General features: G+C 42.5%; 1 protein-coding gene across 1 annotated transcript in view; it reads right to left on the bottom strand.

The window, feature by feature from the left end:
• The window catches only part of grin3bb (glutamate receptor, ionotropic, N-methyl-D-aspartate 3Bb), a 94,388-nt gene that overhangs the window by 35,700 nt on the left and 43,088 nt on the right, over positions 1-15,600 (bottom strand). The window contains exon 3 of the mRNA XM_073068668.1: positions 1,394-2,441. Within this exon, the coding sequence (XP_072924769.1) occupies positions 1,394-2,441 (1,048 nt within the window). The remainder of the gene's footprint in view (positions 1-1,393; positions 2,442-15,600) is intronic.

Genomic DNA, 15,600 nt, shown 5'->3' with positions numbered 1-15,600 from the left:
GGGATAATAAATAGATTTGCTTTAGAATTAATGTTTGTGATATAAGTTCAGACTCTGAGCATGGAAAAGAAATAAGAACTGTTCTTTTCACGAAGATGGATAGAATCAAACATTTCACATACATAGTTTTCTAAAATTCTATAGATTGACTGACTGCACCTCTGCCTGGTATGGAATTCCAATGCCCAAGAATGGAAATGTGGTGGATATAGCCCAGTCCTTCACAGGTAAAGCCCTTCCCACCGCTGAGCACATCTACAAGGAGCATTGCCACAAGAAAACAGCATTCGTTATCAAGGGCCCCCACCATTCAAACCATGTTCCCCTTTCACTGCTGCCATCAGAAAGGAGCTACAGGATCCTTAAGTCCCACACCACCAGGTTCAGGAACAGTTATTACCCTACAACCTTCAGGTTCCTGAATTAGCTCGGAAAACTTCACTCACTTCAACACTGAACTGTTTCTGTAACCTATGGACTCACTTTCAAAGACTCTGCAAATTATGTTCTCAGTAGTATTTATTTATTCATTATTTCCTCTTGTACTGGCCCAGTTTTTCTTTTGAACATTGGTTGTTAGTCTTTGTGTATAGTTTTTCTTTGATTCTACTGTATTTCTGTTCTACTGAAAATGCCTACAAGAAAGTGAATCTCGGGAGTAAAATGTGGTAACATTTATGTGCTTTGATAATAAATTTACACATTGAATTAAGTGACGAGTCCAGTGAAATTGAAAATAGTGAGTGCCCATGATAATTTTGCAGACTGATCTCCAGGCAGAGGCACATGTGCAACTGGAAAGACAAGGTAGAGTTTCCATCCTTGATTTATTCTCAAACGTTGAGTGAAGCTGAGCATTGAGCAAGGAGTGCAGCATGTTGCATGTGCCCAGGTGCTTTTATATTCAGCATTCTTTATGTTCAACATCTTTGCCATAATTTGCCCTCCTGGTCCATTCAAAACTTAAAACAGTTTACTGTGCATTCACTTTGTAAGAAAGCAAAAAATATCCAGCCGTTCCTCCTTTTAGCAATTCAACCTGAACGCTTGATCAAAGTTATTGAGGTTGGGTTCTGAATAATAGTTGATTTAAATCCAATTCCACCCACGTGGACCTTATATGCACTTTCTAGTAGGCATCAGTGGATAGTAAATTGAAGCAAGAACCCACAGAGGTTTATTTTCTCTTCCCTAGTCCAGCACAACCCACAGAAAATAAACTCAGAAACTTCATTATGGTAGTTCCTCAATGCCTGCTCCAGCATATGCAGAGGGCAGCCGAATCAATAATTCAAATTGCCATTTTAATTTAATAAACCTATGTTATCTTAGGAAAGTTTATGGAATTATATTGTCAATTGCATTTTCATATTCTCTTTACTAAACCTCTTACCTTATCATCGTGAATCCCGGATAGTTCCTCAAAGGTCTTCTCTCCCACCATAACTGCTGCCAAGTTGGCTGTATAACTGGATAGGACAAGGAGGCAGAAGATTGCCCAGAGGTTCATTAAAAAACGTCCAGTCCAGCATTTAGGTGTCTTACTAGAAACAGTCCGTCCAAAGAGGATTGCATAACACAAGTTAAGTGCCGATGAATATGAGAACACTTTTATTCTGTTTCTTCCTTTGGGGGTCATTCCAAATGGACTCTTCCACTCGTAAAGTGTGAGAAACAGGGCTGTGATGTGGAGGGCCACAAAAATCCCAACCCACATTGTCCAGTGTAATGGCCACATGAAAGCACCAATGGGAGCTGCTGTATCCTTTGACCTCACCAGGATTCCCAAACTGGTGGAATAGAAGGGACTAGTAAAATCTATCACTCTGCTACGTGCTGAATTGATGCTAAAGGAGGTGACTGCCAAGTGGGCAGCCCCACTGAGGAGATCGCCCACCAGCCCAGTCCACCTTCCATTTTTCCAGGCACCATACTTCCCATCTCCAACAATGTAAAGGTCAAATTCAAATCCCAGGTCGTTCGACAGCTGCTCCAGGAGGTCCATGCAGTAACCATAGCAACATTTCTTGTACTCTGTTGGCACAGAACCATTTTCATTGTTCAGCTCCTCAAACAGCTGTGCCAACACCGCAGGGTCTTTGGTGTGAGGGTCCAAGCATAAGTGGCCAGCTGGACAATTGCCATCAATGTCAACCTCCCTGGTGAAAACAAAGGGCAGCTCCACCAATGTGACGACACGGAACTTGAAGCTTGAGGAACTACTGTCCTCGTTCATTTCATTCTGAATTCTGTTGGGCCATATGCCTTGTTCAATCTCAATTTTCTGTTGGTTCCATTTGCCAACTCTGACCCAGGTAGGTTTTCCTAATGGGTCTTGCCGTAGATTCCAGATATGGTAGCGGTGGTTGCTCTGGATGTGTGATCTCTCTTGTACGTGGATATAACCCGTCACTCCTTCAAATGATGTATTTGCCAAAAACCTGGGAAGGGGTTGGGGGGAAATGGAAAAAAAATCTTGCATTCATCTAGATTCTTTAATGTGTTAAAACATCTTATCAGAGCCACCATACTAAACACTGAGCCCAGCAAGGGCTGTCACAGTAGGGTAGGTGATTTAAATCTTAGTCAAATAGTTGGCTTTGAAGAGAATAGGGCCAGAGAGTTTTAAGGAGCTTAGGTTACTGACATCAAGAGCCATGGCTGCCAATAATGGAACAAAGAAAACTGGAGCATCATGTACAAAATGTTGCAGGAACTCATCAGCTCAGGAAGCATCTATGGAGAGATTTCAGGCTGAGATGGAGTAAAGTTATTTACACATAAAATGTTATGTACCACCATCCCATTTAATTACACAAAACTAATTACTGAGTGTGGCATAGATGAGGGGAATAGGAGGAGGTGAATACAATGAAGAAAGAAAAAAAAGTGCTCATTTGGAGGGATATATTTAGAAAATCTCTCCCAGGTTCTCTAAATCAAGCTCCTGTTAAGTCACTTGATGAACTTTAGTAATCTGTTAATTGGTCTCAATCTCCTTATGAACACAGCATGACACAGAGTGAACCTCTCCATTAGGTGTCTACACTGGCTTAGTAAGTTACAGGAAAAATCACTGGAAATTCAAGCTGAAAGATGAGGATTTCATTGAATAAGAGAAAAATGTGGTGCTCTGACAACATTTTCTTACTGTGGCTTTCTCCCACAGTCAGCTCTTGGCAAGTTCTACATCAAAAATTCTGTCACCAGGACAGCAGCCACATAAAAGTAATACAGCCTTAAAAGAGTGATTGTTAACAACCACGATTACATAGCACACATATATTACATGCCCTCCAGATTTCTGACCCTAATTTACCTCTTATACCCTCCATTAAATCAAGTCAGTTAAAAATCAATCACTCTCTCCACTTCCACCCTCTCCCTGGGCTGCCTAATTCACACAACTAATCTCATAGTAATTCAATTCTGAGTTTGGAAAGTCATTTATAACTTTTCAAAGCAAAATTCTCGTTTGTTATCTCACATTTGGCAGCGTACCCCACTGGCACTTGCCACCTAGAATTTCCATAGGATGATTGGCCTCCGCAGCAAGCTACTGGAAACCAATCTGCCCATGGTCTCATATCCCTATGAGGGAAATCGACCCCATTTCTTCCAAGCCCCCACCCCCCACTGCTGAAACTAAAATTGAGAAGGTAAAACATTTAATATCTCAAATGTAATTATTCCAACAGATTAAAGTCTCGTGGAAGGCTCCAGGAAAGATGCAAAGTAAAACCAAAAGCAAAACAAAAGTTAAGGCTGAAAAAGGATCACTATATGGACGTTGCAGCTTGGCTAATTTAAATTTACAAGAGAGCAAGATAAATATTTTAGAAGGAGAAATACTTAATATGCAGAGAAAGAACAAAGTGACAGGAATAAGGTAACGATGATGTACACACCGGAATGGTCAGAGGAACGATGACTCATGCTGTCTTAGTGCCAAACATTCCATCATTCTAAATCAGAATATGATTAAGCAGCATTAGGCTCGAGGGTTTAAAGAGCCTGCAGATTGCAGGAGGAAGGGATACGGAGGGAGATGAGGACAGCTGTGATTTTTGGGTCTTGGTAAAGGGTAACGGAAAGTAGGAAGATGGTATGATGAATATACATTCCAGTGAGGCCACATAAATAATGGGAAAGCTTTAAACCATACGGGAGAAAATGAGGACCACCACACCAGAGAAACTTCCTTTAGTTATAGTTAAATGGATATTAAGTATGGAACAAAGAACATCTGCATAAAGAACAAAGTGAGGACTATTTCTTATAACTGTGTAAGCAAATCATCTTTATTATCAATAGCAGGAACAGTAATACAGCTTAAATTTGGATCTCCCATAATGATTGTTTAATGGCAGAGATGCAACAGACTGAGCTGCTGATATTTTCACAAGATGTGTCTTACCAGGAATATCAGGTGGCCATCATTCCTTATTCATAGTTGTCATTGAAAGGGTGCTGCTGAACTGCCTCTGTGGGTCAATTGGTGAAGGTATTGACCCAGCACTGCTATGAGGGGTGATTGATATGTTTGTGGCCGAAGGTAGAAGGAGTCAATTTTAGAAAACCTAGCACATCTATTTTTCAACACAGTCCTCTCCTTACATTTACAAATGTAGTCCAGCGGTCAGGGAGCATATGGATCTTGGACCTCTAGAAAGTCTCCACAAATGGGTGATTGATAAGTTCCTGGCCTGAGGTAGAAGGAGATGAGTTATACAGCTCTTGTTACATGCACATGCAGTTCAACTCTTTGAGTGATTAGGCAGAAAGTTTGAAGTAAATAACTCATCTCCTTCTACCTTAGGCCATGAACCTATCAATCACCCCGATGAGTTATTAACTGATGAATTATTAACTTCAAACTTTCTGCATAATCACTCAAAGAGTTGAACTGCATGTGCATATAACAAGAGCTGTATAACTCATCTCCTTCTAAGCAACACATATAACAAGCTGGAGGAAATCAGCAGGTCGGGCAGCATCCGTGGAAACGAGCAGTCAACGTTTTGGGCCGAGACCCTTCGTCAGGACTGAAGAGGGAGGGTGGCAGGGGCCCTATATAGAAGGTGGGGGGAGGGTGGGAAGGAGAAGGCTGGTAGGTGCCAGGTGAAAAACCAGTAAGAGGAAAGATCAAGGGGTGGGGAGGGGAAGCAGGGAGGGGATAGGCAGGAAAGGTGAAGAAGGAATGTAAGGGGAAAGCACTATGGGTAGTAGAAGGCGGCAGAACCATGAGGTAGGTGATAGGCAGCTGGAGGAGTAGGCAGAGTGAAACTGGGATGGGGGTAGGGAAGGAAGGGAATTACCGGAAGTTGGAGAATTCGATGTTCATGCCAAGGGGCTGAAGACTACACAGACGGTATATGAGGTGTTGCTCCTCCAGCCTGAGTTTAGCCTCATCATGGCAGTAGAGGAGGCCATGTATGGACATATCCAAATGGGAATGTGAAGGAGAGTTGAAGTGAGTGGCAACCGGGAGATCCTGTCTGTTGTGGCGGATGGAGCAGAGGTGCTCGACGAAGTGGTCTCCCAATCTGCATCGAGTCTCGCCGATGTAGAGGAGGCCGCACCGGGAGCACCAGATGCAATAGATTACCCCAACAGACTCACAAGTGAAGTGTTGCCTCACCTGGAAGGACTGTTTGGGGCCCTGAATGATGGTAAGAGAGGAGGTGTAGGGACAGGTATAGCACTTACGCTTGCAGGGATAAGTGCCAGGTGGGAGATCTGTGGGGAGGGATGTGTGGACCAGGCAGTCGCGGAGAGAACGATCCCTGCGAAAAGCGGAGGGGGGTAGAGAGGGAGGTTCATCTCCTTCTAACTTAGGCCACAAACTTATCAATCACCCCTGCTGTGGACACCTTCTGGAGATCCAAGATTCATATGCTCCACGACCACTGGACTAAGTGTGTAAATGTAGGTGCGGACCATGTTGAAAAATAAATGTGCTAGGTTTTCTAAAATTGACTCCTTCTACCCTAGGCCACAAACTTATCAATCACCCCTCGTAAAAGAACAGGCAATGGATACCCACATTCGGATGACTTAGAGACATCCAAGCATCTGCTGCCCTTATCCTTAGGGCAGTATTGCTCATTTGTTTTCAAAATGATGCTCCATATTCTGTTCTAGGTCCACATTATCTTTAAAATCCCCGTTTGAAATGCCAAGGTAATAAACATTGGCTGCCACCATCCACTGGGAAACAGGGCAAAGGGGAAGGAGAAAATGCATAGAGGACTGAGTTTCTTTGTGTTCCTGATGAACAACTTCAAAGGAGGAATAGTTGAATAGACATACTGATATGTATTGATCAGTGGAGACCTATTTAGCCAAGCAATTGAAATTGGTGGAATGTGAGGTAATGTCAATCCATTTCAGTCAGGCCAGCAGACACTGTAATTTCTCCAAGTCGATTCTCACATTCAGTAATGGTTGCCTAAAGGAATATAAATATCTTAAACCAACAAAAAGCTGCAATTAGGAAAGATATTTAAACATAATTTTCTAGGCATTTGTTTGCAGAATGCCAATGTGTTCTATAATTTAAAAGTTGTTTTAATGTAGAGTGAGGTAATTTTGTGTGCATTTTTCTGTGTGCTAATGCTAGTTATTAACAATGTTTGCTCATTATTGAGTGTGATTTTTGTCTTGGCCAGTGGTGGCTTTCTGGCTTAAAACTCATACAAATAACATCAACGTTAGTGTTTGATTAGTAGCTTCAGGCACTCCGGTACAAGCAAATCTGATTTACATTGAGGATTAGTCTAGATATACCACTCCTCGCATTTGATGAGATGGATCCTTCCGGAACTTCAGACAGGTTCCACAACACAAAAGGTTTGCAAGGGTTCATCACCAGAGATCTTATTCAGACAGGTTACGAGGGGATGGGGGAGGGTGGAGATGACATCCTCCTAGTTCAGGGAATATTTCAGCCTAAGCTGTAGATGGTCATCACTTCAATTGATATGGCATACACTTAGCAGACTTGTGGCCTCATCCAAAATTGTAGTAATTTCTCTAATAATGTGATACGTTTGGTATTAAATATTTTAAATTTCCCAACTTCATACTTTGACATTCACACTTGGGCTGTAGCCTCTGTGCAGGAAACTTGACCCTGGATCTGTGTAATGATATGCTTCAAAAGATCCATCTGTCTTTATCCTTCTGGTATTCCTCTTCCAAGACTGACTTTTCAATGACACAATTTCTCAATTGGAAAGCTATGACCTTCTGAAATTTGAGAATTGTTAATGTAATCCCTGACTAGTCTTCCTCCAAAGGCATCTCACTAACTGTTTGCCTACGGGAACAGATTAGCCATGGCGTTACTCCATACCAATATACAGTTTTTAAGGAAGCCTCATCTCCCTTATGAGCTTTTAAGGCATCTTCATGAAGGTATTGTTATTGCTAACATTTAGCATGCTGTAAGGGAGCCTATAAATAGCCAGACTGCTATGGACCACACAAATTGCTTTCTAATGCAAGAATACATAAAGTAGTCTTGGTAAGACCATTCGGCCTTGTGGTATGATGCCCTACATTGCCCTTGTACAGTTAGCTCCTTTGAATGATTGTCACAGAGCCACAGAGTCATAAAGGGATGTAACATGGAAACAGGTTCTTCAGCCCACTAGATCTGCACCAATTATTAAGCATCCATTTTGACACTCATCCTACTCTAACTTATTTTATTCTCCCCTATTCCCAACAATTCCACCTCCAGCCCCCCACCCAGATTCCAACACGTATTCCCCTTCATCTACTTCTTCCACTGACCAACACACCAGGGACGATTTACAGTGGCCATTTAACGTACCAATGCCCACATCTTTGGGATGGGGGAGGAAACCGGAAAACCTGAAGGAGACCAACATGGCCACAGGAAAAGCACAAAAACTCCCACACCAGCAGTATCAGTGGTCAAGGTTGAACCTGGGTCGCTGCAGCTGTGAGACTGCAATTATACTGCCCTTGAAACTGTGCCCCCTACTGTATTGTTTATCTGAGTTACCTGAAGAATGGACAAGGATCTCACAAGGAAGGGATTTTAAACTCTCGCAGCATCCAACAGACAACTCCATTGAAAGCAAAATTACGGAGCTGGGCATAGCATGCCTTAGTTTCGTTTTTACTTTTAGTGAGATGCACACTTATGATGTAATGGTGTGATGATGTATGCCATTCACATACTTTTACATATAACCTGCCATGCAATATGTAAACAACATAAAATGCTTAATCAAACAATATATTTACAATATTATTCAAATATTTCTGTAATATTAAATACACTTCAGATGGGACTGGGGAGATTAAAGGTTCTGCACAGACTAGATGGGCTGAAGGGCCTGTTTCTGTGCTGCAGTGTTCTATAACTCTAAAAAGTTTTAAAAGTAAGGTGAAAGTTGCAATCATGTACATTGCCATTCATCTTGTCCATTGAAATGACAACTGCACAAGCACTGCTGTAAATCAATTAATTTAACACTGTGAAGTAAAAGTACGGACTGAAGGGCGAAAAGCACGAGAGAAATCTACTTTTGGTTAAGTTAAGTAGCTGCATATGTGGTTCAATACCAAGGTTAATGGTTTAAGCATTTGGTTCCAAAGAAATCTTGATGGAACAATTAAAGTTTACACAATTCCTCTTTTTTTCTGATGATATTCAATGTAGGATTGGACTTCCTATCACTACACCATTGTGATTGTCTAAGAGGTGCATCTCATCTCGACCCTGAGACCCAGCTATCCTTCAAGGTGGCCAGACTGGGAGCCTCCCACTACTGTCCATGCAGTTTGGGGAGGGGGGGGCTAAGCTGCATTGTTGAGGACAGTGCCTGAAGGCATTAGCTGCAAAATAGACCCTGACATCCTGAGAGAAGACAGGAGTCTCGGTTCTTGCAAATTGAACTGAGCTCTCATTGTACCAAGCAGACAATTATGTGCACATCTGGTATTACTCAGGTTGCACAACTGTCATCATAGCTTCTGGTTTCCTGCAGTCCCGAACAGAAGTGCTAACTCCCTGATGGTAGCACCAGCGACCTCCAGAGCAACAAGATCCTGTCCACGACCATCAACCTGCAGCTAACTTAGGTTTTGTTGAATTCTGGAGCATTGGAACTTGCCTCAGTAGGGAAAATTCTTGCTTCCTCGGCCTTTGTGCTTCCTTGGTGTTGCTATTGATTGGTATAGAAGAACAAATGATTTTGAAAGTGGAATCACGGTGATCTGACTTTTGGAACAGCTCCCAAGAGAATACCATCTTCTACTCAATTCATGCAACTAGTTCCTGATCGAGAAGTTGCAGAACCTGGGCCTCTGTACCTCTCTCAGCAATTGGATCCTCAACTTCCTAACCAGAAGACCACAGTCTGTGCGGATTGGTGATAACAAATCCTCCTCGCTGACAATCAACACTGGTGCACATTAGGGGTGTGTGCTTAGCCCACTGCTCTACTCTCTGTATACACGTGACTGTGTGGCTAGGCATAGCTCAAATACTATCTACAAATTCACTGATGATCCAATCATTGTTGGTAGAATCTCAGGTGGTGACGAGAGGACATACAGGAGTGAGATATTCCAACTAGTGGGGTGGTGCCGTGGCAACAACCTAGCACTCAACGTCAGTAAGACGAAAGAGCTGATTGTGGACTTCAGGAAGGGTAAGACAAAGGAACACATACCAATCCTCAGAGAGGGATCAGAAGTGGAGAGAGTGAGCAGCTTCAGGTTCCTCAGTATCAAGATCTCTGAGGATCTAACCTGGTCCCAACATATCGATGTAGTCATAAAGAAGGCAAGACAGCGGCTATACTTTATTAGGAGTTTGAAGAGATTTGGCACATCAATAAATACACTCAAAAACTTCTATAGTTGTACCATGGAGAGCATTCTGACAGGCTGCATCACTGTCTGGTATGGAGGGGCTACTGCACAGGAGCGAAAGAAGCTGCAGAAGGTTGTAAATCTAGTCAGCTCCATCTTGGGCACCAGCCTACAAACTACCCAGGACATCTTCAGGGAGCGGTGTCTCAGAAAGGCAGCATCCATTATTAAGGACTTCCATCACCCAGGGCATGCCCTTTTCTCACTGTTACCATCAGGTAGGACATACAGAAGCCTGAAGGCACACACTCAGCAAATCAGGAACAGCTTCTTCCCCTCTGCCATCCGATTCCTAAATGGACATTGAAGCTTTGGACACTACCTCACTTTTTTTAATATATATTTCTGTTTTTGCATATTTTTAAAAATCTATTCAATATATGTAATTGATTTACTTATTTATTTATTATTATGTTTTATTTTATTTATTATTATTTTTTCTCTCTCTCTCTGCTAGATTATGTACTGCATTGAACTGTTGCTGCTAAGTTAACAAATTTCATGTCACATGCCGGTGATAATAAACCTGATTCTGATTCTGATTCTAGTCTGATAATGCCACAAATATGAATAGTACCACCCAAGCACCTTCTCCTAAATGCCTTCCTATCGTAGAGAACACCTAGTCCCTCAAAATCAGCATTCGTGACTGGACTGAACCTCCGTGGAGTCAAGTTTGTGGCTCCCCTTCCTCTCCTGCCTGACTGCAGGGTCAGGCATGACTCCCCTCTGAAAGAAACACTTCTGCTCTAATCTTTCCCTGGTGGTGTCTCAGCTGGTGCTTTGCAGGATTAGGTGCATGATATGCTGTTCTTCAACTGCAGTGGCATTACGCCAACTCTTTAAGCTGCTTATGTGACTCTGGCCACAGTTCTGGACAGGAGGTCGCTGTTCTCACCTCCTTCCCAGACTGACCCCTTTGGGCAAACCTAAAAGGAAAAGAAATACACATCAGGTGCTTCTGCAGAAAGGTCGTGCAACAAATATTCTATTCTTTCAGCAAGCATGTCTTATTACTGCAGGGAGAACACTAGCATGACTGCTCTGCATCTTTTTATGAACATTAATTCCAAGCTATGTTTGAAACTATTTGTTAAGTACATTAGAGTGAATAGCTTTTGCTGAAGCTATTGAACTAGGATTAGCTGACTTAACTTGGCATATGCTTGCCAAAACTGACAGTTCTCAATGAAGTATTAAAAGGACTATGACCATTGAAGATTACAATTCTATACCTTGTTATAAGCTTTGACCACTTCAATGACACAGCTGTAGTAAGGATTCTCACAATGTCAGAACCTTAATCTCATTGAGTCCTACTTTACCATCCTTAGTTACTGCTCCCTGACAGTCCTAATGTGGGCAAATTGGATTAGTATGAATGGGCAAAATGGTTGGCGTGTACTACTTCATGACTCCGTGACTTTATTGTACGAGAACGGTGGCTGAACACATGTATGGTGGCAATGTCTGTTTGAAACATGTAGAGATATCTGTTAATATAAGATCAAAGGAATCAGAATCAGTTAATTATCACAGACATAAGCTGTGAAATTTGTTGTTTCGCAGCAGCAGTAAGGTGCAATACATTAAAAATTACAAGTTACAATATGAAATATAAGATAGTTAGATAGACAGATAGTCAGATAGATATTTTATTGATCCTAAAGGAAATTAGTGTCTCAGTAGCATTACAAGTGCACAGATATACAAAATTACAAATATTAGAAGAGAAGTAAGAAAGAATAAAAAAGATAAGTTGAATCAAACAGTCTAACATGAGGAGCTCATCACTTCCCCAGCTGTGGGTTGACTCATTATGGAGCCTAATAGCCAAGGGTAAGAATAACCTCATATAGAACTCTATATGAGAGGGGCACAGTTGTGTTAGTCTATCACTAAAAGTGCTCCTCTGTTCAGCCAAGGTGGCAAGCAGAGGGTGAGAAACATTGTCCAGAATTGCCAGGATTTTCCATAGGGTCCTTTGTTCTACCACAGCCTCCAGTGGGTCGAGTTTGACGATTTTAACAAAGCCAGCCTTTCTAATCAGTTTATTGAGCCGGTTGGCATCACCCGTGTTGATGCCATTGCCTCAGCATACCACCACATAAAAGATTTTACTGGTGACAGCAGACAGATGAAGGCTCTGGATAGATCCACTTGACATAGAATATTGAATTGTGAGGGGACAGAGATATCTGAACTTGCTGCAATGCACAAACCATTGACTCTGCTGGGCTATTTGTTTGGCCAAGTACAGCTCAATGATGAGTAATGTTCTGGGCATCGTTGAAATATTGCTAATGACTTAATGTCTTATTGATGCGTAGAAGGTCCATTAGTTATCTGTATTTGGAAAATGACTAATTTTGGTGCTAGGCACAATCCCTGCAGCTAGTGACATCCATAACAATAAGTAGGAATGTGCGAAGACCGTAAGATATAGGAGCAGAATTAAGCCATTTAGCGCATCGAGTCTACTCTGTCATTTCATCATGGTTTTCCTCTCAGCCCCAGTCTCCTGCCTTCTCCCCGTATCCTTTCGTGCCCTGACCAGTCAAGAATCTATCAACCTCTACCTTAAATATAAATAAAGACTTGACTTCCACAGCTGCCTGTAGCAAAGAATTCCACAGATTCATCACCTTCTGACAAAAGAACTTCCTCCTCATCTCCATTCTAAAAGGACGCTTCTCTGTTCTGAGGCTGTGTCATAGGTAACATCCTTCTCCACATCCACTCTATCAAGACCTTTCATGATTCGACAGGTTTCAATTAGGTCACTCCTCATTCTTCTCAGTTCTGGTGAATACAAACACGGAGCCATCAGATGCTCTTCATATGACAAGCCATTCAATCCTGGAATCATTTTCGTGAACCTCTTTTGAACCCTCTCCAGTTTCAGCACATCCTTTCTAAGAAAAGGGGATTAAGCCTGCTCAACAATACTCCATGAGGCCTCGCCAGTGCTTTATAACATTACATCCTTGCTTTTATATTCCAGTCCTCTTGAAATAAATGCTAACATTGCATTTCCCTTCCTCACCACAGACTCAACCTGCAAATTATCATTTCGGGAATCTTGCACAAGTATTCTCAAGTCCCTTTGCTTCTCAGTTTTTTTAATTTCTTTCCATTTATAAAATAGTCAACTCTTTCAGTCCTTCTACCAAAGTAGATGACCATACATTTCCCGACGCTGTGTTCCATCTGCCACTTCTTTGCCCATTCTTCTAATCTGTCTAAGTCCTTCTGTAGCCTCCCTACTTCCTCAAAACTACCTGCCCCTCCTGCTTTCTTCATATCATTTACAAACTTTGCCACAAAGCTATCAATTCATTTATCCCAATCATTGGCATACAATGTAAAAAGAATCAGTCCCAACATAGACCCCTGTAGACCACCACTAGTCAGTCAGAAAAGGCTCCCTTTATTCCCACTCTTTGTCTCCTGCCAATCAGCCACTGCTTTATCCATGCTAGAAACTTCCCTGTAATACCATGGGCTCAAAGCTTGTTAAGCAGCCTCATGTGTGACATCTTGTCAAAGGCTTTCTGAAAATCCAAGCACAAACACAACATTAGCCAATCCTCCTTTGTCAATCCTGCTTGCTACTTCCTTCAAAGAATTCCAACTGATTTGTCAGGCAAGATTTTCACTTAAGGAAACCATGCTGACTACAGCCAATTTTATCATGTGCCCCCAAGTACCCTGAGACCTCATCCTTAGTAATCAACTCCAACTGTAGGTCAGACTAACTGGCCTACAGTTTCCTTTCTTCTGCCTCTCTGTGTTCTTGAAGACTGGAATGACATTTGCAATTTTCCAGAATCTAGTGAAACTTGAAAGATCTTTACTAATGCCACCACAATCTCACCAGCCACTTCTTTCAGAACTCTGGGGTATATGGTATCTGGTCCAGGTGACTTATCTATCTTCAGGCCTTTCAGTTTCCCAAGAACCTTCTTGGGAACTTCACACCCTTCCTGACCCTGGCACCAGTAACTTCCACTATATTGCTAGTACCTTCCACAGTGGAGACAAGTGCAAAATTCTTATTCAGTCCATCCTTTATTTCAGAGTCCCTCATTACTACCTCTCCACCATCGTTTTCCAGCAGTCCTCTCTTTTACACTTTATGTTTCTGAAGAAATTTTTGGTATCCACTTTAATATTATTGTTTAGTTTACTTTCATATTCCATCTTTACCTTCTTTGTGCCTTTTTTAGTTGCCTGCTATTGGTTTTTAAGAGCTTCCCGATCCTCTAACTTCCTACTAATGTTTGCTCTATTATATGTCCTCTCTTTGGCTTTAATGTTTGTTTTGACTTCTCTTGTTAGCCAATGGTTGTGACACCTTTCCTTTAGAAAACTTTTGCCTCTTTTGGATGTATATATCATGTGTCTTCTGAATTGTTTCCAGAAATTCCAGCCATTGCTGCTCTGCCGTCATCCCTGCAAGTGTTCTTTTCCAATCAATTCTGGTCAACTCCTCTCTCTGTAATTCTCTTTACTCCACTGTAGTACTGATCCATCTGACTTTCTCAAATTTCAGGGTGAATCCTATCATATTGTGATCACTTGCCCCGAAGGGTCCTTTTACCTAAAGGCCTCGGGTTCATTGCACAACACCCAGTCCAGAATAACTGATGCTCTAGTGGGCTCAACCACGAGCTGCTCTAAAAAGCCATCCCATAGGCACTCTTGAAATTCACCCTCCCGTAATCCAACACCAAGCTGATTTTCCCAATCTAACTGCATATTGAAGTCCCCCATGGCGCAAAGTGCAATGAAATCCTACCTGACAAATCCTGAACAAGGTTCACTTCTCCTCATTCACCTGTCCTACAGACTTGAGGCCCACCACCCTTTCCCGAGCCTGCTGTGCTGAAGTGGACATCCTCTGGTGTGAAGCACTGCGCACCAGTTGTTGGTGACCTATGCCTACAATGAATAGCAATCGCAGAAAGTAGCTGAATGCTGATGCTTTCTTGGCTGTGGAATAACCGTAGAATGTGGATGGGAGGGGACTCTGGAGTTGGGGGGGGAGGGGGGAAGTCAAATTTAACAATCATTATGTGAATGAGTGAGCTGATTCAGTAAAAATAATGGTGAGCATGTGTGTGTGCAAGACACAGTGGGAGTGGAACATGGCAGTACGTGTGCATGTGAGAGGAGGAGGAAGAGAGAGGGCGAACGGAGGGTGAGGGGAGGGAGAGAGGGAGGGAGGGAGAGGAGAAGGGAGGGAGGGGAAGGGGAGCGGGAGGGGGAGAGGAGGAGGATTGGGAGGGGGAGAGGGAGAGGGAGGGGGAGGGACCTCACAGTCAGCAGCATCCAAGAGCAAAGAAACAGATGGAGCAGAGGCTGCTTGCGGATTGGAGACATGGTGAAGAAGTGATAGGCAAAGGCAGGAACACAGACATGGAAAGACACATGTGGACAATGGGAGCAGAAAGGAAAGGAATGAGCGACATAACACTTAGACAGGGAAAAGAGTACATGGAGAATAGAAGGGAATGAAGAGACAGAGAGACAGGAGCAGGTGAAGCAGTGGGGATAGGACACAGAACATAGAACAGAACAGCACAGTACAGGCCCTTTTGCCCATGATGATGTGCCAGCCTTTAATCTACTCCAAGACCAATCTAATGCTTCCCTGTCACATAGTCCTCCATTTTTCTTTCA

The sequence above is a fragment of the Hemitrygon akajei genome, chromosome 16 (genome assembly GCF_048418815.1).
Source record: "Hemitrygon akajei chromosome 16, sHemAka1.3, whole genome shotgun sequence".
NCBI lineage: Eukaryota > Metazoa > Chordata > Chondrichthyes > Myliobatiformes > Dasyatidae > Hemitrygon > Hemitrygon akajei.
Note: the sequence above shows the minus strand (reverse complement) of the source record. Positions and strands in the feature narration are given on the sequence as shown.